Source organism: Moschus berezovskii, chromosome 2, assembly GCF_049115385.1.
Source record: "Moschus berezovskii isolate FMDL1 chromosome 2, NW_MosBer_1.0, whole genome shotgun sequence".
In the NCBI taxonomy this organism is placed as follows: domain Eukaryota; kingdom Metazoa; phylum Chordata; class Mammalia; order Artiodactyla; family Moschidae; genus Moschus; species Moschus berezovskii.
The window spans coordinates 138,745,425-138,760,346 of NC_142461.1; the positions used below are offsets into that span (position 1 = coordinate 138,745,425).

The window sequence follows — 14,922 nt, forward strand, 5'->3', positions numbered from 1 at the left end:
AAGCTGTGTCCGACTCTTTGCAACCCCACAGACTGTAGCACGCCAGGCTCCTCTGTCCTCCACTGTCTCCCAGAGTATGCTCAAATTTGTGTCTGTTCATTCAGCAATGCTATATAACCATCTCGTTCTCTGCTACCCCCTTCTCCTTAGACTTGAAAGGCAGTTATTGCTTTAATGAACTTTTTCTGTGACATTTAAATTGGGTGAAAGTGTTGGTGTCTGTGTTCAAACATGGTCACAAGGTTTGTGTTCTTCCGTGGCTTTCTGTCCAGGTCAGCTTTGTGAAGGAAGCCATCATGAAGGTGTTGAACTTGGCTCTCATGTTTGCAGAGGGGTGGCAGGCTGGCCTGGGGGCGTGGCAGTAAGTATGCAGCTTGTGGAGTTCTGTGCTGTGACCATTTCAGTTTTGCTTTTAGTTGGCTTCATTCTGGCAGTCTTGTTTTTTTCATCGTGACAACATATCACATACACTTATAATTATGGAAAGAATTGAAAATTGTCTAGTGTAAAGAATAGACAGCATCAAAAATCATGCAATTAATGTCTCACTGGTGAAACAAAAATCTGAAGTCTTGATTAGCAGAAGCAAATATCTTTAAGTTACATTCCTGTTGTATAGCAGTGTTAATTGCTCAGTTGCGTCTGACTCTTTGTGACCCCATGGGCTGGAGGCGCCCGCCAGGCTCTTCTGTCCATGGGATTCTCCAGGCGAGAACACTGGAGTGGGTTGTCGTTTGCTTCTCCGTCCTGTTGTGTAGGTTTGCTAAGTTTTTGTTATGGTTGCCTCCAGATACACACAGAAGTTGTGGCGGGCTGGTGGAGGGGAGCATAACAGACGCCGGGGTCCATTACTCCACCTCAGCAGATGACAGTGACACCCAGTTTTGTTTTGTATTTACTGCTCACTCCCGCACACTCAGTTATTGTAAACCAAATCCTGGAAATTATGCTAGATTGTAGTCCAAAATCGTCTTTTAGAGAGCTCTAAAAGAATGACTGTGTATTTTACTGTTAGGGTGTTTATTATTCATGCCTGTCACATAGAAAACCCAGGAGCTCTTTCTTCCTATCCAAAATACCATCTTCTACTGTTACCTTCAAAGTGTAGCTCAGCAGCTTGTCCTTGTCTTGTTTATAAATTAATGTTATGCTGCTGGTATTACTTGCCTGAAATAAAAGTGTAAGTCTGGTTGACTAGACTGTTGAGATAAGAGTTAATAGTTTATACTTAGTTGATAGTAGTAAGGAACTAATCTAAAATCCTATTTTATGACCAACCTAGACAGCGTATTAAAAAGCAGAGACATTACTTTGCCAACAAATTCCGTCTAGTCAAGGCTATGGTTTTCCGAGTAGTCCTGTATGGTTGTGAGAGTTGGACTATAAAGGAAGCTGAGCACCGAAGAATTGATGCTTTTGAACTGTGGTGTTGGAGAAGACTCTTGAGAGTCCCTTGGACTGCAAGGAGATCCAACCAGTTCATCCTAAAGGAGATCAGTCCTGGGTGTTCATTGGAGGGACTGATGGTAAAGCTGAAACTCCAATACTTTGGCCACCTGATGCAAAGAGCTGACTCATTTGAAAAGACCCTAATTTTGGGAGGGATTGGGGGCAGAAGGAGAAGGGGATGACAGAGGATGAGATGGTTGGATGGCATCACCGACTCAATGGACATGGGTTTGGGTAAACTCTGGGAGTTGGTGATGGACAGGGAGGCCTGGCGTGCTGCGGTCCATGGGGTCGCAAAGAGTCGGACACGACTGAGCGACTGAACTGAACTCAAAATCCTAACCTGTAGGGCTTTATCAGAGTGCTCTCAGTGAAGAAACTCCAACGGTAGATTGAATCCCTGATTGCAGGGGGTGAGCACAGGAGCCTTATTGTTGCTGTTTCCAGTGTGTGAAGCAGACTTCTCGCTCCATGTCACCGTCAGATGGAGGAGAAGGTAATAATACTGCTGTGCACACATGGCTGAAATAGAACTGTTTCTTCAACAAGTAAATTGTAAGACAAAAACAGGGTATGAGGAGGACTTAAGCATAGTAACTATCACAGTTTGTGGAAATTAATTGATCCTGAGTCACATTTAAAGCAAAAAAGTGAGAAAGTTTTAAAGATAGGTATAATTTGAACAGTATTATTTCATGATATTTTTTAAATCATTAAGAATTTTTAAACGTGGTATTGTGGCTATGGATTTAAAGGAGTCTTTGTGTTTAGTGTGATACTGAAATATTTATGCCTGAAATGCTGTGATGTCTACTTTGCTTCTGAAGATGTGGGGCTGGGGGTATCAGTACTGGGGGTGACTGCTGAAGCTGGATGTGGGTTTTTGCTATTGCCCCTATTAACAAGTTTTTAGTAATTTTTAAACATAAACTTTTTGTATCTTTAATGTGCTATTTATTTCTAAAGAAGGTATGCTTATGAAAAGTAAAAATATAGAATTGTGCAATAGAAAAGGGATGGACTTCCGTGGGAGTTCAGTGGTTAAGACTCCACTACAGGGGTCCCAGGTTCAATCCCATGTCAGGGAACTAAGATCTCCTAAGCCGTGTGGCCAAAAAAAGGGGAATATCCCCAGTCACCCTCACTCTGGAACTCAGCAGCGTGCTGAAGCAGCAATTTTGTGTCCTAATTACACTGTCCTTCAGACTCTTTGAAAGTTTGGCAGGAGATTTTATATTTTATTTCAGAATCTTTAGACTTAGGAATCTAAATAAATTAAACTGAAGCACATTTGTAATCACTCCAAAGGTATTTTATAGCCTGCTTAGTAACTCCTTACACGCTTACTTAAATTGAGATTTACTCTTTCCTAGGATGGAATCTATAGAGAAAATGGAGTCTGATTTTAAAAACTGCCATATGTTCCTTGTAACCATTTTAAACAAGGCTGTCTGTAGAGGGTCCTTTCCCCACTGTGAGTACTACGTTTAAATGTTATTGCTTTTATATCTTCCGATAACAAGTCCGTTACTGTTTTGTTACTGATCTCATGAAGGTTTAGAATTTTTCACTCCTTCAAACCTGAAAAGTCCCTCAGCAGTTGATTCCCAGGTAAGTGGGGTGAGTGAATCAGACGTGAAATATTGAGACTGAAGACACTGCTTTCTAGTATATCATGTGTAACACCAATGGATTTCTAAAACCGTCAGTAAAGCAGATGGCAGAATAGGTTTCAGTCACATTTCACTATCATGCATAGCTTTTGTAACTATTCCTTTCAAAAGATAGGGTTTGGGGGTCAGTTTGCTGTGTTTTTTTAAGGAATTTTAAAACTCCCAAGGCTGCCTCTTACACAAAGAAATGCAAGCCTGACAGTTCAAAACAGCGTGAAGCAAACAGGTTTGTGTGGCGAGTCACAGGGAGAAGAGAGCTGTGTGTTTATAAACACAAAGGACAAAGTAATATTTCTTGCACAGCTTTCTTGGAAAAAGTATGCTGGGGTAATTTTTTCCCTATATTCAGGTTGTGATATGCTCATTAAGAGTAGGTGAACGTTTTTAAAAACACGATAGAGTAACAAGAGAGAACACTGGGAATAAACAAAAACATCAAAAAGTTGTTAGTGCAAGGACATCTAAGTAAATTAAGTGCTGGTATGAGATGGGCCTTTCAGTGCTAACCTGCTATACCCGCAGAGCAGGTAGGTGGGGCAGTGACTGACTAGAGGCACACAGACTTTGCCAGAATAGAGGAACCCGTTGTTGGTGTAGCAGACTGGAATCCTAGATGCCCCCACGGAGAGCCAGTCTTCCACACTCCCAGCTTACCCCAAGGACTTTGTGCAAGTAGTGATGTGGAAGCTGGGGACCAGCAGGGCTGGAAGACAGTTCTGATCTCACAGATCCCTAATTTCCTGTGTTGAGTTGACTCTTCTGCAATGAAGAGCCTTTCATCTGTTATGCAGGTATATAAAAACTAATGTTGTAAACCCCTACTGCCACCTCTCAGCCTCCCCCATTTATACCCTTGGCCAAAAAAAGTACCGTGTTAAAAATGTGTTAAAGGAAACAGATTCCATTCATAGCTTAGAACATGGTGTTTTGTTATGAAGTGAGTCCAGGTTTTAGGACATTTCAAAAAAATGTGATTTGTTCAGTGTAAAACCCAGACTTTTTTTTGTTTTCAAAACTAAAATGTTACGAAATAAAAGTAAATCATAGTTTTTCAATTTGCATTTAATAAATGAAGATTATTGTCTTTAGTATATGTTAAAGATAATTAGTATTTTCATTAAAAATAGAAAATGTCTAATACTTTTTGAGACATTGATTAAAGCTTATTCAGCCATTGTCATTTAAATCTATCTTGTTAACCTATTTTTATTCTTCCCACAGTGGAATCTCTAGCACTATCACTCATGGCTGGCATGGAACAAAGTTAAATATCTTCAGTGTAGTAAATACCTCAGATTTAATCTTTGTACATATACATTTCTACCATACAGAGCTAAGAAATGGAACTCTTATTTTGGTTTATTTTTAAACTGTTGTCTACTGTCTAAACAAGAGGGTTTCATGTGTATTCTCTTGGGATTATTGGTTGATATATAGAGTTATGTGTATAAAACTTTATCAATACAAAGTGTATACAGTCTGTTTACACTTATATTTCCTACTGTAAGCAATAGCTTTATGGTATTGATACCTTTAAATGTAAAGTATATCATTTTTGAAAATGTACTTAATATTAAAAATAAAGCACTTTATTCCCCTTTTGCTTAGTCACAGAAGTTTTTTATACTGTTACGTACTATCTTCCCTAAAGGTTGTCATAGATTCGGCAGTCTGAAAAATGTATTTTTATATGCTTGGAAAGTTCCAAGATAGAAAACAGCTTCATCATAAAACCAAAGTTACTCCATTTTAAGATAAGGTTGTTTTTAAGTAAAGATTCCTAAAATTGTTTTTGAGAAAAAAAAAGAAAACAGCTTCAACCAATGTCAATAAATGTAAAAGCCAGCTGTGGTACAAGAATCCTGTTATATGACCTTTGTGAGCTAACTGTAATTGATTAAAACTGTATTTACTGTTCAGTGTTCCCACATTTTCTTTGCAGAGTTGTATTTCTCTAGCAGTTATGACTCAGCACTGTATTTACTACTTATTTTTTGAAAACAGCTGCTGAAGTCCAAATAGCCTCAGAGCTGAGCATCAGGGGCCCCTACCCCATACACAATTTCAGTCGTTTTACAGCACGCAGGTAGCAAAGTCAGCAAACCAGACCTCCTGGGGACCAGCCCAGGTCTCAGACTTTACTCTGAAGTCTTGGAAACAGTTCGCCGAGGAGGCCTTCAAACGCCAGCAAGGAAGAGTTATTACTTCCAGGTCTCAAGAAAAGACTGCAGTATAACCTAACAACTGTAAAATGTGAGAAGTATTTCTTAATATGGTCCTACAAGTCAAAGCTGTGGAAACTGATGGGAGCACATGCCCATATAAAGCAGTTATGATGGAGTCAAGGACCAAACAATGATGGCCTGGCTGTTTTGGTAAAGTTCTTTATGCATAGCAAAAATCATTATATCAAACACACCAAAACATAACTTCTTTCTTAAACTGACTTACATTTATTGTCTGTGTCACTAAACCTGGAATAGAAGATACATTTATTTATAGGATACTTAGGAAATGTTTTCACTTTAAAAAATATTTAGAATTTATTGTTGCCACACACTGGTTTTATACTATATTTGCTCTTTTCTCATGACTTTATAGAGTTTCCAAGGAAAGATTCAGTTCAGTTCAGTCGCTCAGTCGTGTCCGACTCTTTGTGACCCCATGAATCACAGCACACCAGGCCTCCCTGTCCATCACCAACTCCCGGAGTTCACTCAAACTCATGTCCATCGAGTCAGTGACGCCATCCAGCCATCTCATTCTCTGTCGTCCCCGTCTCCTCCCACCCCCAATCCCTCCCAGCATCAGAGTCTTTTCCAGTGAGTCAACTCGTCGCATGAGGTGGCCAAAGTATTGGAGTTTCAGCTTTAGCATCAGTCCTTCCAATGAACACCCAGGGTCAATCTCCTTTAGAATGGACTGGTTGGATCTCCTTGCAGTCCAAGGGATTCTCAAGAGTCTTCTCCAACACCACAGTTCAAAAGCATCAATTCTTCGGCGATCAGCTGGGGTCAATTGAAAAAATAAAAATTATTACAAAAATATTGAATACAGTTTCCTGTGCTATACAGTAGGTCACTGTTGGTCACCTATTTTATATATGGTGGTATGTATATGTTAAGCTCAACATACAAAAATCAGTTGTATTTCTATACGTCAGCAATGAGCAATCAAAGAAGGAAATTAAGAAAATGGTTTCATGTGAAATACAACTAAAAGGATAATATATTAATACATAGGAATAAATTTAACCAAAGAGTTAAAAACTCATACACTGAAAACCATAAAACACTGTTGAAAGAAATTAAAGAAGATCAAAGTAAAGATTTTTTTAAAAACTTGCAAAAATAAAAAATAAACTTGTATACATGAATTGGAAGACAACATTAACATGGCAGTGTTCCTCAAATCAATCTACACATTCTATGTTATCCCTTTCAAAATTCCAATAGCCTTTTTGAAGAAATGGAAAAGTTAATCCTGAAATTTGTATGGAATTTCAAGGGGGCCTAAATAGCCAAAACAATCTTGAGAAAAGAAGAACAAAGCTACAGGACTCACTTTCTGATTTCAAAACTTACTATGCAGTTACAGCAACCAAAACAACAGGTTACTGGAATAAGGATGGACACATAGATCAGTGTAAGAGAATCAAGGATCCGTAAATCAACCTGTGAATCTACGGCCAACTGATTTTCAAGAGAGATGCTGAGAATGTTCAATGGGAAAAGAAATGGTCAACAAGTGGTGCTGCAGCAACTGGATTTCTACATGCAAAAGAATTGATTTGGACCCTTGCCTCACATCATATGCAAAAATTAACTAAAAATAGATCAATGACTGTTAGAGAGCTAAAACCATAAACCCTTAAAAGAAAACTTAGGAGTAAGTTTTAATACATTTCGATTTGGCAATGGATACCATTGTACAAGCAATATGTTACCAAAAGAAGAAGCAAAAAAGCAAAAATAGACAAACTGAACTTAATCAGAAATTTAAAGTTTTATGTGTGATAAAACATTATCAAGATAATGGATTCCCTGGAGGTCCAGTGGTTGAGAATCCACCTACCAATGCAAGGTGCACAGGTTCGATCTCTTGTTTGGGAAGACTCCACGTGTCAAGGGGCAACTAGGCACATGCACCATAAATACTGAGCCCAAGTGCTACAGCTACTGCAGCCCTCATGCCTCCATGCTTCTCAATAAGAGAAGCCCATGCACTGCAATGAAGAGTCGCCCCCTCTCCAGAGAGAAAGTCTGCTTGCAGCAGCAAAGACGCAGCACAGTCAAAAATGCATTTTTAGAAAAGTAGTTAAGAAAATCATCAAGAAAATGAAAAACAACCTGGAAAATTGGAAAGAATTTGCAAGTCATACATATCCTAGGTTTCTAGTATCCAGAATATATAAAGAATTCAACAAGAAAAAGTCAACTCAATTTAAAAATGGGCACAGGATTTGGAATGAGAAATAGACATTTCTCAAAAAAAGATATAGAAATGGTATTTGAAATGATAACATCAAGAGCCATTATGGAAACGCAAATCAAAATCAATGAGAAGGACTTCCCTGGCAGTTCAGTGATTAGGATTCCAAACTTCCACTGCAGAGGGCCTGGGTTTGATTCCTGGTTGGGAGACTAAGATCCCACATGCTTCACAGTGTGGCCAGAAAAAAGAAAATGGTTCGGCCACTGTTTAAAACTGTAGTTACTCAAAAATTTCATAGAATACCACATTACCCAGTAATTCCACTGCTAAGTGTATACCCCTACATGGCACAGCTCCATGCAAGGTCCATCCAAGACAGACTGGTCATGGTGGAGAGTTCTGACAATATGTGGTCCACTGGAGAAGGGAATTGCAAACGACTTCAGTATTCTTGCCTTGAGAACCCCATGAACAGTATGAAAAGGCAAAAAGAGGACACTGAAAGATGAACACCCCAGGTTGGTAGGTGCCCAATAAGCTACTGGAGATCAGTGGAGAAATAACTCCAGAAAGAATGAAGGGATGGAGCCAAAGCGGAAACAACACCCAGTTGTGGATGTGACTGGTGATGAAAAGGTTCGATGCTGTAACGAGCAATATTGCATAGGAACCTGGAATGTTAGGTCCATGAATCAAGGCAAATTAGAAGTGGTCAAACAGGAGATGGCAAGAGTGAATGTCGACATTTTAGGAATCAGTGAAATAAAATGGACTGGAATGGGTGAATTTAACTCAGATGACCATTATATCTACTCCTGTGGGCAAGAATCCCTTAGAAGAAATGGAGTAGCCATCATGGTCAACAAAAAAGTCCGAAATGCAGTACTTGGATGCAATCTCAAAAATGACAGAATGATCTCTGTTCGTTTCCAAGGCAAACCTTTCAATATCACGGTTATCCAAGTCTATGCCGTGACCAGTAATGCTGAAGTAGCTGAAATTGAATGGTTCTATGAAGACCTATGATGCTGGGAAAGGTTGAGGGCGGGAGGAGAAGGGGACGACAGAGAATGAGATGGCTGGATGGCATCACCGACTCTATGGACATGCGTTTGAATGAACTCTGGGAGCTGGTGATGGACAGGGAGGCCTGGCGTGCTGTGATTCATGGGGTCACAGAGAGTCAGACATGACTGAGTGACTGAACTGAACTAATGAAGACCTATAAGACCTTCTAGAACAAATACCCAAAAAAGATGTCCTTTTCATTATAGGGGACTGGAATGCAAAAGTAGGAAGTCAAGAAGCACCTGGAGTAGCAGGCAAATTTGGCCTTGGAGCACGGAATGAAGCAGGGCAAAGGCTAATGGAGATTTGCCAAGAGAACGCACTGGTCATAGCAAACACCCTCTTCCAACAACACAAGAGAGGACTCTTCACATGGACATTACCAGATGGTCACCACCGAAATCAGATTGATTATATTCTTTGCAGCCAAAGATGGAGAAGCTCTATACAGTTAGCAAAAACAAGACCAGGAGCTGACTGTGGCTCAGATCATGAACTCCTTATTGCCAAATTCAGACTTAAATTGAAGAAAGTAGGGCAAACCACTAGACCATTCAGGTATGACTTAAATCCCTTAGGACTATACAGTGGAAGTGAGAAATAGATTTAAGGGACTAGATCTGATAGAGTGCCTGATGAACTATGGATGGAGGTTTGTGACATTGTACAAGAGACAGGGATCAAGAATATCCCCAAGGAAAAAAATGTGCAAAAAGGAAAAGTGGTTGTCTGAGGAGGCCTTACAAACAGCTATGAAAAAAAGAAAAGTGGAAGGCAAACGAGAAAAGAAAAGATATATCCATTTGAATGCAGAGTTCCAAAGAATAGCAAGGAGAGATAGGAAATCCTTCCTCAGTGATCAACGCAAAGAAATAGAGGAAAACAATAGAATGGGAAAGACTAGAGATCTCTTTAAGAAAATTAGAGATACCAAGGGAACATTTCATGCAAAGATGGGCACAATAAAGGACAGAAATGGTATGGACCTAACAAAAGCAGATGATGTTAAGAAAAGGTGGCAAGAATACACAGAAGAACTATACAAAAAAGAATGTCACAACACAGATAATCATGATGGTATGATCACTCACCTAGAGCCAGACATGCTGGAATGTGAAGTCAAGTGGGCCTTAGGAAGCATCACTATGAACAAAGCTAGTGGAGGTGATGGAATTCCAGTTGAGCTATTTCAAACCCTAAAAGATGATGCTGTGAAAGTGCTGCACTCAATATGTCAGCAAATTTGGAAAACTCAACAGTGGCCACAGGACTGGAGAAGGTCACTTTTCATTCCAATCCCAAAGAAAGGCAATGCCAAAGAATGCTCAAACTACTGCACAATTGCACTCATCTCACACGCTAGTGAAGTCATGCTCAAAATTTTCCAAGCCAGGCTTCAACAATACGTGAACTATGAACTTCCAGATGTTCAAGCTGGTTTTAGAAAAGGCAGAGGAACCAAAGATCAAATTACCAACAACCGCTGGATCATCGCAAAAGCAAGAGAGTTCCAAGAAAACATCTATTTCTGCTTTATTGACTATCCCAAAGCCTTTGACTGTGTGGATCACAATCAGTTCAGTTCAGTCGCTCAGTCATGTCCGACTCTTTGCAACCCCATGAATCACAGCACGCCAGACCTCCCTGTCCATCACCAACTCCCGGAGTTCACTCAAACTCATGTCCATCTAGTCGGTGATGCCATCCAGCCATCTCATTCTCTGTCGTCCCCTTCTCCTCCTGCCCCCAATCCCTCCCAGCATCAGAGTCTTTTCCAGTGAGTCAACTCATCACATGAGGTAGCCAAAGTATTGGAGTTTCAGCTTTAGCATCAGTCCTTCCAATGAAAACCCAGGATTGATCTCTAGAATGGACTGGTTGGATCTCCTTGCAGTCCAAGGGACTCTCAAGAGTCTTCTCCAGCACCACAGTTCAAAAGCATCAATTCTTCGGCGATCAGCGTCCAATCTCACATCCATACATGACCACGGGAAAAACCATAGCCTTGACTAGACGGACCTTTGTTGGCAAAGTAATGTCTCTGCTTTTTAATATGCTGTCTAGGTTGGTCATCACAATAAACTGTGGAAAATTCTGAAAGAGATGGGAATACCAGACCACCTGACCTGCCTCTTGAGAAACCTGTATGCAGGTCAGGAAGCAACAGTTAGAACTGGACATGGAACAACAGACTGGTTCCAAATAGGAAAAGGAGTACGTCAAGGTTGTATCTTGTCACCCTGCTTATTTAACTTCTATGCAGAGTACATCATGAGGAACGCTGGGCTGGAAGAAGCACAAGCTGGAATCAAGATTGCCGGGAGAAATATCAATAACCTCAGATATGCAGATGACACCACCCTTATGGCAGAAAGTGAAGAGGAACTCAAAGGCCTCTTGATGAAAGTGAAAGAGGAGAGTGAAAAGTTTGGCTTGAAGCTCAACATTCAGAAAACGAAGATCATGGCATCTGGTCCCATCACTTCTTGGGAAATAGATGGGTAAACAGTGGAAACCGTGTCAGACTTTATTTTTTGGGGCTCCAAAATCACTGCGGATGCTGATTGCAGCCATGAAATTAAAAGACGCTTACTCCTTGGAAGGAAAGTTATGCCCAGCCTAGATAGCATATTAAAGAGCAGAGACATTACTTTGCCAACCAAGGTCCTTCTAGTCAAGGCTATGGTTTTTCCCGTGGTCATGTATGGATGTGAGAGTTGGACTGTGAAGAAAGCGGATCACCGAAGAATTGATGCTTTTGAACTGTGGTGCTGGAGAAGACTCTTGAGAGTCCCTTGGACTGCAAGGAGATCCAACCAGTCCATTCTAGAGGAGATCAATCCTGGGTGTTCATTGGAAGGACTTATGCTAAAGCTGAAACTGCAATACTTTGGCCACCTCATGCGGTGAGTTGACTCACTGGAAAAGACTCTGATGCTGGGAGCGATTGAGGGTAGGAGGAGACGGCGACGACAGAGAATGAGATGGCTGGATGGCATCACCGACTCGATGGAGGTGAGTTTGAGTGAACTCCGGGAGTTGGTGATGGACAGGGAGGCCTGGCGTGCTGTGGTTCATGGGGTCGGATAGAGCCTCAGTACAACACTGGGTAGAAGTGACATTAGAGGGAAAGCATCCAGTCATTCTCCATTAAGTGTGTGGGTTTCTTATAAATGCCTTTCATTAAGTCAGAGAAGTTCACTTCTATTCATAATTTGTTAAATGTTTTTATCATGAAAGAGGGTTATTGTGTTCGATCAAATGCTTTTCTGTGCTTTATTGAAGTGATTGTGATTTTTGTTATTTATTCCATTGATATTCCATTGACTTAAGCGTTAATTGATTTTTGGATGTCTAAATAACTTTGCACTCCTGGAATAAACCCCACTTGGTCATGGTTTATAATTCTTCCTATATTTTGTTGGCTTACACTGGTTAGTATTTTGTTGAGAATTTTGTATGATTTTTTTTTCAAGGTTAATTTCATTTTTTTTAATTAATTTTAATTGGAGAAAAATTAATTTACAGTATTGCCTTTTTTTTTGCCATACATCAACATGAATCGGCCACAGGTATAGATATGTCCCCCACATCCTGAAACCCCTCCCACCTTTATCCCCACCCTATTTATCTAGAATTGACTGGTTTGATCTCCTTGCAGTCCAGTTCAGTTCAGTTCAGTCGCTCAGTCATGTCTGACTCTGATTTTTTTAATTGTAGTGAAAGACAGCATAAAATTTAAAAATTATTTTTAAGTCTACAATTCAGTGATATATTGCTGTTGTTGGGCATTCATCACCATAGTCCATCTACAGAACTCTTTTCATTTGCAAACCTAAAACTCTGTATCCATTAAAGAATAACTCCCCGATTCCCCCTCCTCACAGCCCCTGGCAACAAGCCTCAACATTCTATCTCTATGGATCTGACTACTCCAGAGGCTGCAAAGAAGTGGGATTGTATACTGTTTGCCTTTTTGTGACTGGCTTATTTCACTTAGCATAGTGTTCTCAAGGTTCAGCCATGCTGTAGCACATGTCAGAATTTCATTCTTTTTTAAGGTTGAATAGTATTCCATTGTGTGGATATATCATATTTTGTTAATCCATCCACCTGTCAATGGACCCTTGGGTTACTTTTATCATTTGGCTATAGTGAACAATGCTATTATGAACACAGGTGTACAAGTATTTCTCTGAGACCCTGTTTTCAATTCTTTTTGGTATGTACCCAGAAGTGGAATTGCTAGACCATATGTTGATTCTATTTTTCAGTTTTTGAGGAGTCACTGTACTGTTTTCCACAGTATGTGCATCAGTTACCTTTCCACCTATAGTGCACAGGGTTTTAATTTCTGTACATCCTCAGCAAAACTTGTTATTTTCTGTTTTTTTTTAATTAATTTTAATTAATAGCCATCCTAGTGGATGTGAGGTAGTATCTCACTGTAGTTTTGATTTGCATTTCCCTAATGATTAGTGATGTTGAGAAAATATTTTCATATGCTTATTAGCCATTTGTTATTTTCTTTGGAGAAATATCTAATCAAATCCTTTGACCATTCTTTAATTGCGCTGTTTGTTGTTGAGCTGTGCAAGTTCTTTATATATTTTGGATATTAAAACCTTATTAGATATACGATTTAGAAATATTTTCTCCCAGTCTGAGGGTTGCCTTCTCACTATGCTGATTATGTCCTATGAGGCAAAAAAGTTTAAAAATTTGATGTTAGTTCAATTTATCTATTTTTTCCTTTTTGTTGTCCTTGTTTTTGGTGTCATATTCAAGAAATCACTGTCAAATCCAATGTCATGAAGTCCTCTCGTGTTTTCTTCCAGAAGTTTTATAGTATTATCTCCCTCTTACATTTAGGTCTTTGATCTATTTTGAGTAAATTTTTGTGTATAGATTAAGGTGATAGTACTACTTCACCCTTTTAAATGTGGATATCCAGTTTTTCCAACACCATTTGTTGAAAAGGCTGTCCTTTTCCCATTGAGCGGTCTTGAAATCTTGTTCAGAATCACTTGACCATGTATGTGAGGGTTTATTTATAGGCTCTATTCCTTTGGTCTGTATGTCTGTCTGTATGCTAGTAACACACTGATGTGGTTACTATAAGCTTTGTAATAAGTTTTGAACCAGGAGATTTGGATCATCCAGCTTTGTTCTGCTTTTTCAGGATTGTTTTGGCTATTTGGGGTCTCTTGAAATTTCATATTAACTTTAGGATGGAGTTTTGTATTTCTGCAAAAAACACTGTTGAGATTTTGATAGGAATTACACTGAATATGCAGATCACTGGGAAGTAGTATTGACATTTTAAAAATACTGTCTTGGGATTTCCCTGATAGTCCCATGGTTAAGACCCTGTGCTTCCACTGGAGGGGGCACAGGCTTAATCCCTGGTTGGGGAACTAAGATCCTGCATGCTACTTGGCTTGGCCAAAAGAATATTAAGGCTTCTGGGCCTTTTTCCAAAGGTGATATTCAAATGTCCAATGGGTACTTGAAAAGGTACTCAGAATCACTAATCAGTCAGTTCAGTTCAGTCGCTCAGTCATGTCCGACTCTTTGCGACCCCATGAATCACAGCACACCAGGCCTCTCTGTCCATCACCAATTCCCGGAGTTCACTCAAACTCATGTCCATCGAATCGGTGATGCCATCCAGCCATCTCATCCTCTGTCTTCCCCTTCTCCTCCGGCCCCCAATCCCTCCCAGCATCAGAGTCTTTTCTAGTGAGTCAACTCGTTGCATGAGGTGGCCAAAGTATTGGAGTTTCAGCTTTAGTATCAGTCCTTCCAATGAACACCCAGGATTGATCTCCTTTAGAATGAACTGGTTGAATCTCCTTGTAGTCCTCGGGATGCTCAAGAGTCTTCTCCAACACCACAGTTCAAAAGCATCAATTCTTCGGTGATCCGCTTTCTTCACAGTCCAACTCTCACATCCATACATGACCACGGGAAAAACCATAGCCTTGACTAGACAGACCTTTGTTGGCAAAGTAATGTCTCTGCTTTTTAATATGCTATCTAGGTTGGTTATAACTTTCGTTCCAAGGAGTAAGCGTCTTTTAATTTCATGGCTGCACTAATCATTGGGGAAATGCAAATCAAAACCACAATTAGATCTCACCTCATGCCTGTTAAAATGACTAGCATCAAAAAGAAAAGAGATAACAATTGTTGGGAAGGACTCAGAGAAAAGGAAACCCTGGTGCACTGTTGATGGAAATGTATATTGGTACAGCCAATTCGAAAACAGTATGGAGGTTCATCAAAAAATTAAAAA

The 14,922-nt window shown here is 39.9% G+C and overlaps 1 protein-coding gene across 3 annotated transcripts in view; it reads left to right on the top strand.

Annotated features, from left to right (window-relative positions):
• Positions 1 to 8,604, top strand: part of TUBGCP5 (tubulin gamma complex component 5) — a 61,904-nt gene extending 53,300 nt beyond the window's left edge. Inside the window, exons 21-23 of one of the 3 annotated variants that reach the window (XM_055397560.2) lie at positions 273 to 361; positions 2,823 to 2,923; positions 4,344 to 8,604. In XM_055397560.2, coding sequence (XP_055253535.2) covers positions 273 to 361; positions 2,823 to 2,923; positions 4,344 to 4,390 — 237 coding nt within the window. In that variant the 3' untranslated portion in view covers positions 4,391 to 8,604. Of the gene's footprint in view, positions 1 to 272; positions 362 to 2,822 lie in introns of all 3 variants that reach the window. The other 2 variants (XR_008682104.2, XM_055397561.2) reach the window with 2 other exon arrangements.
• The last annotated feature ends 6,318 nt before the right edge of the window (positions 8,605 to 14,922 follow it).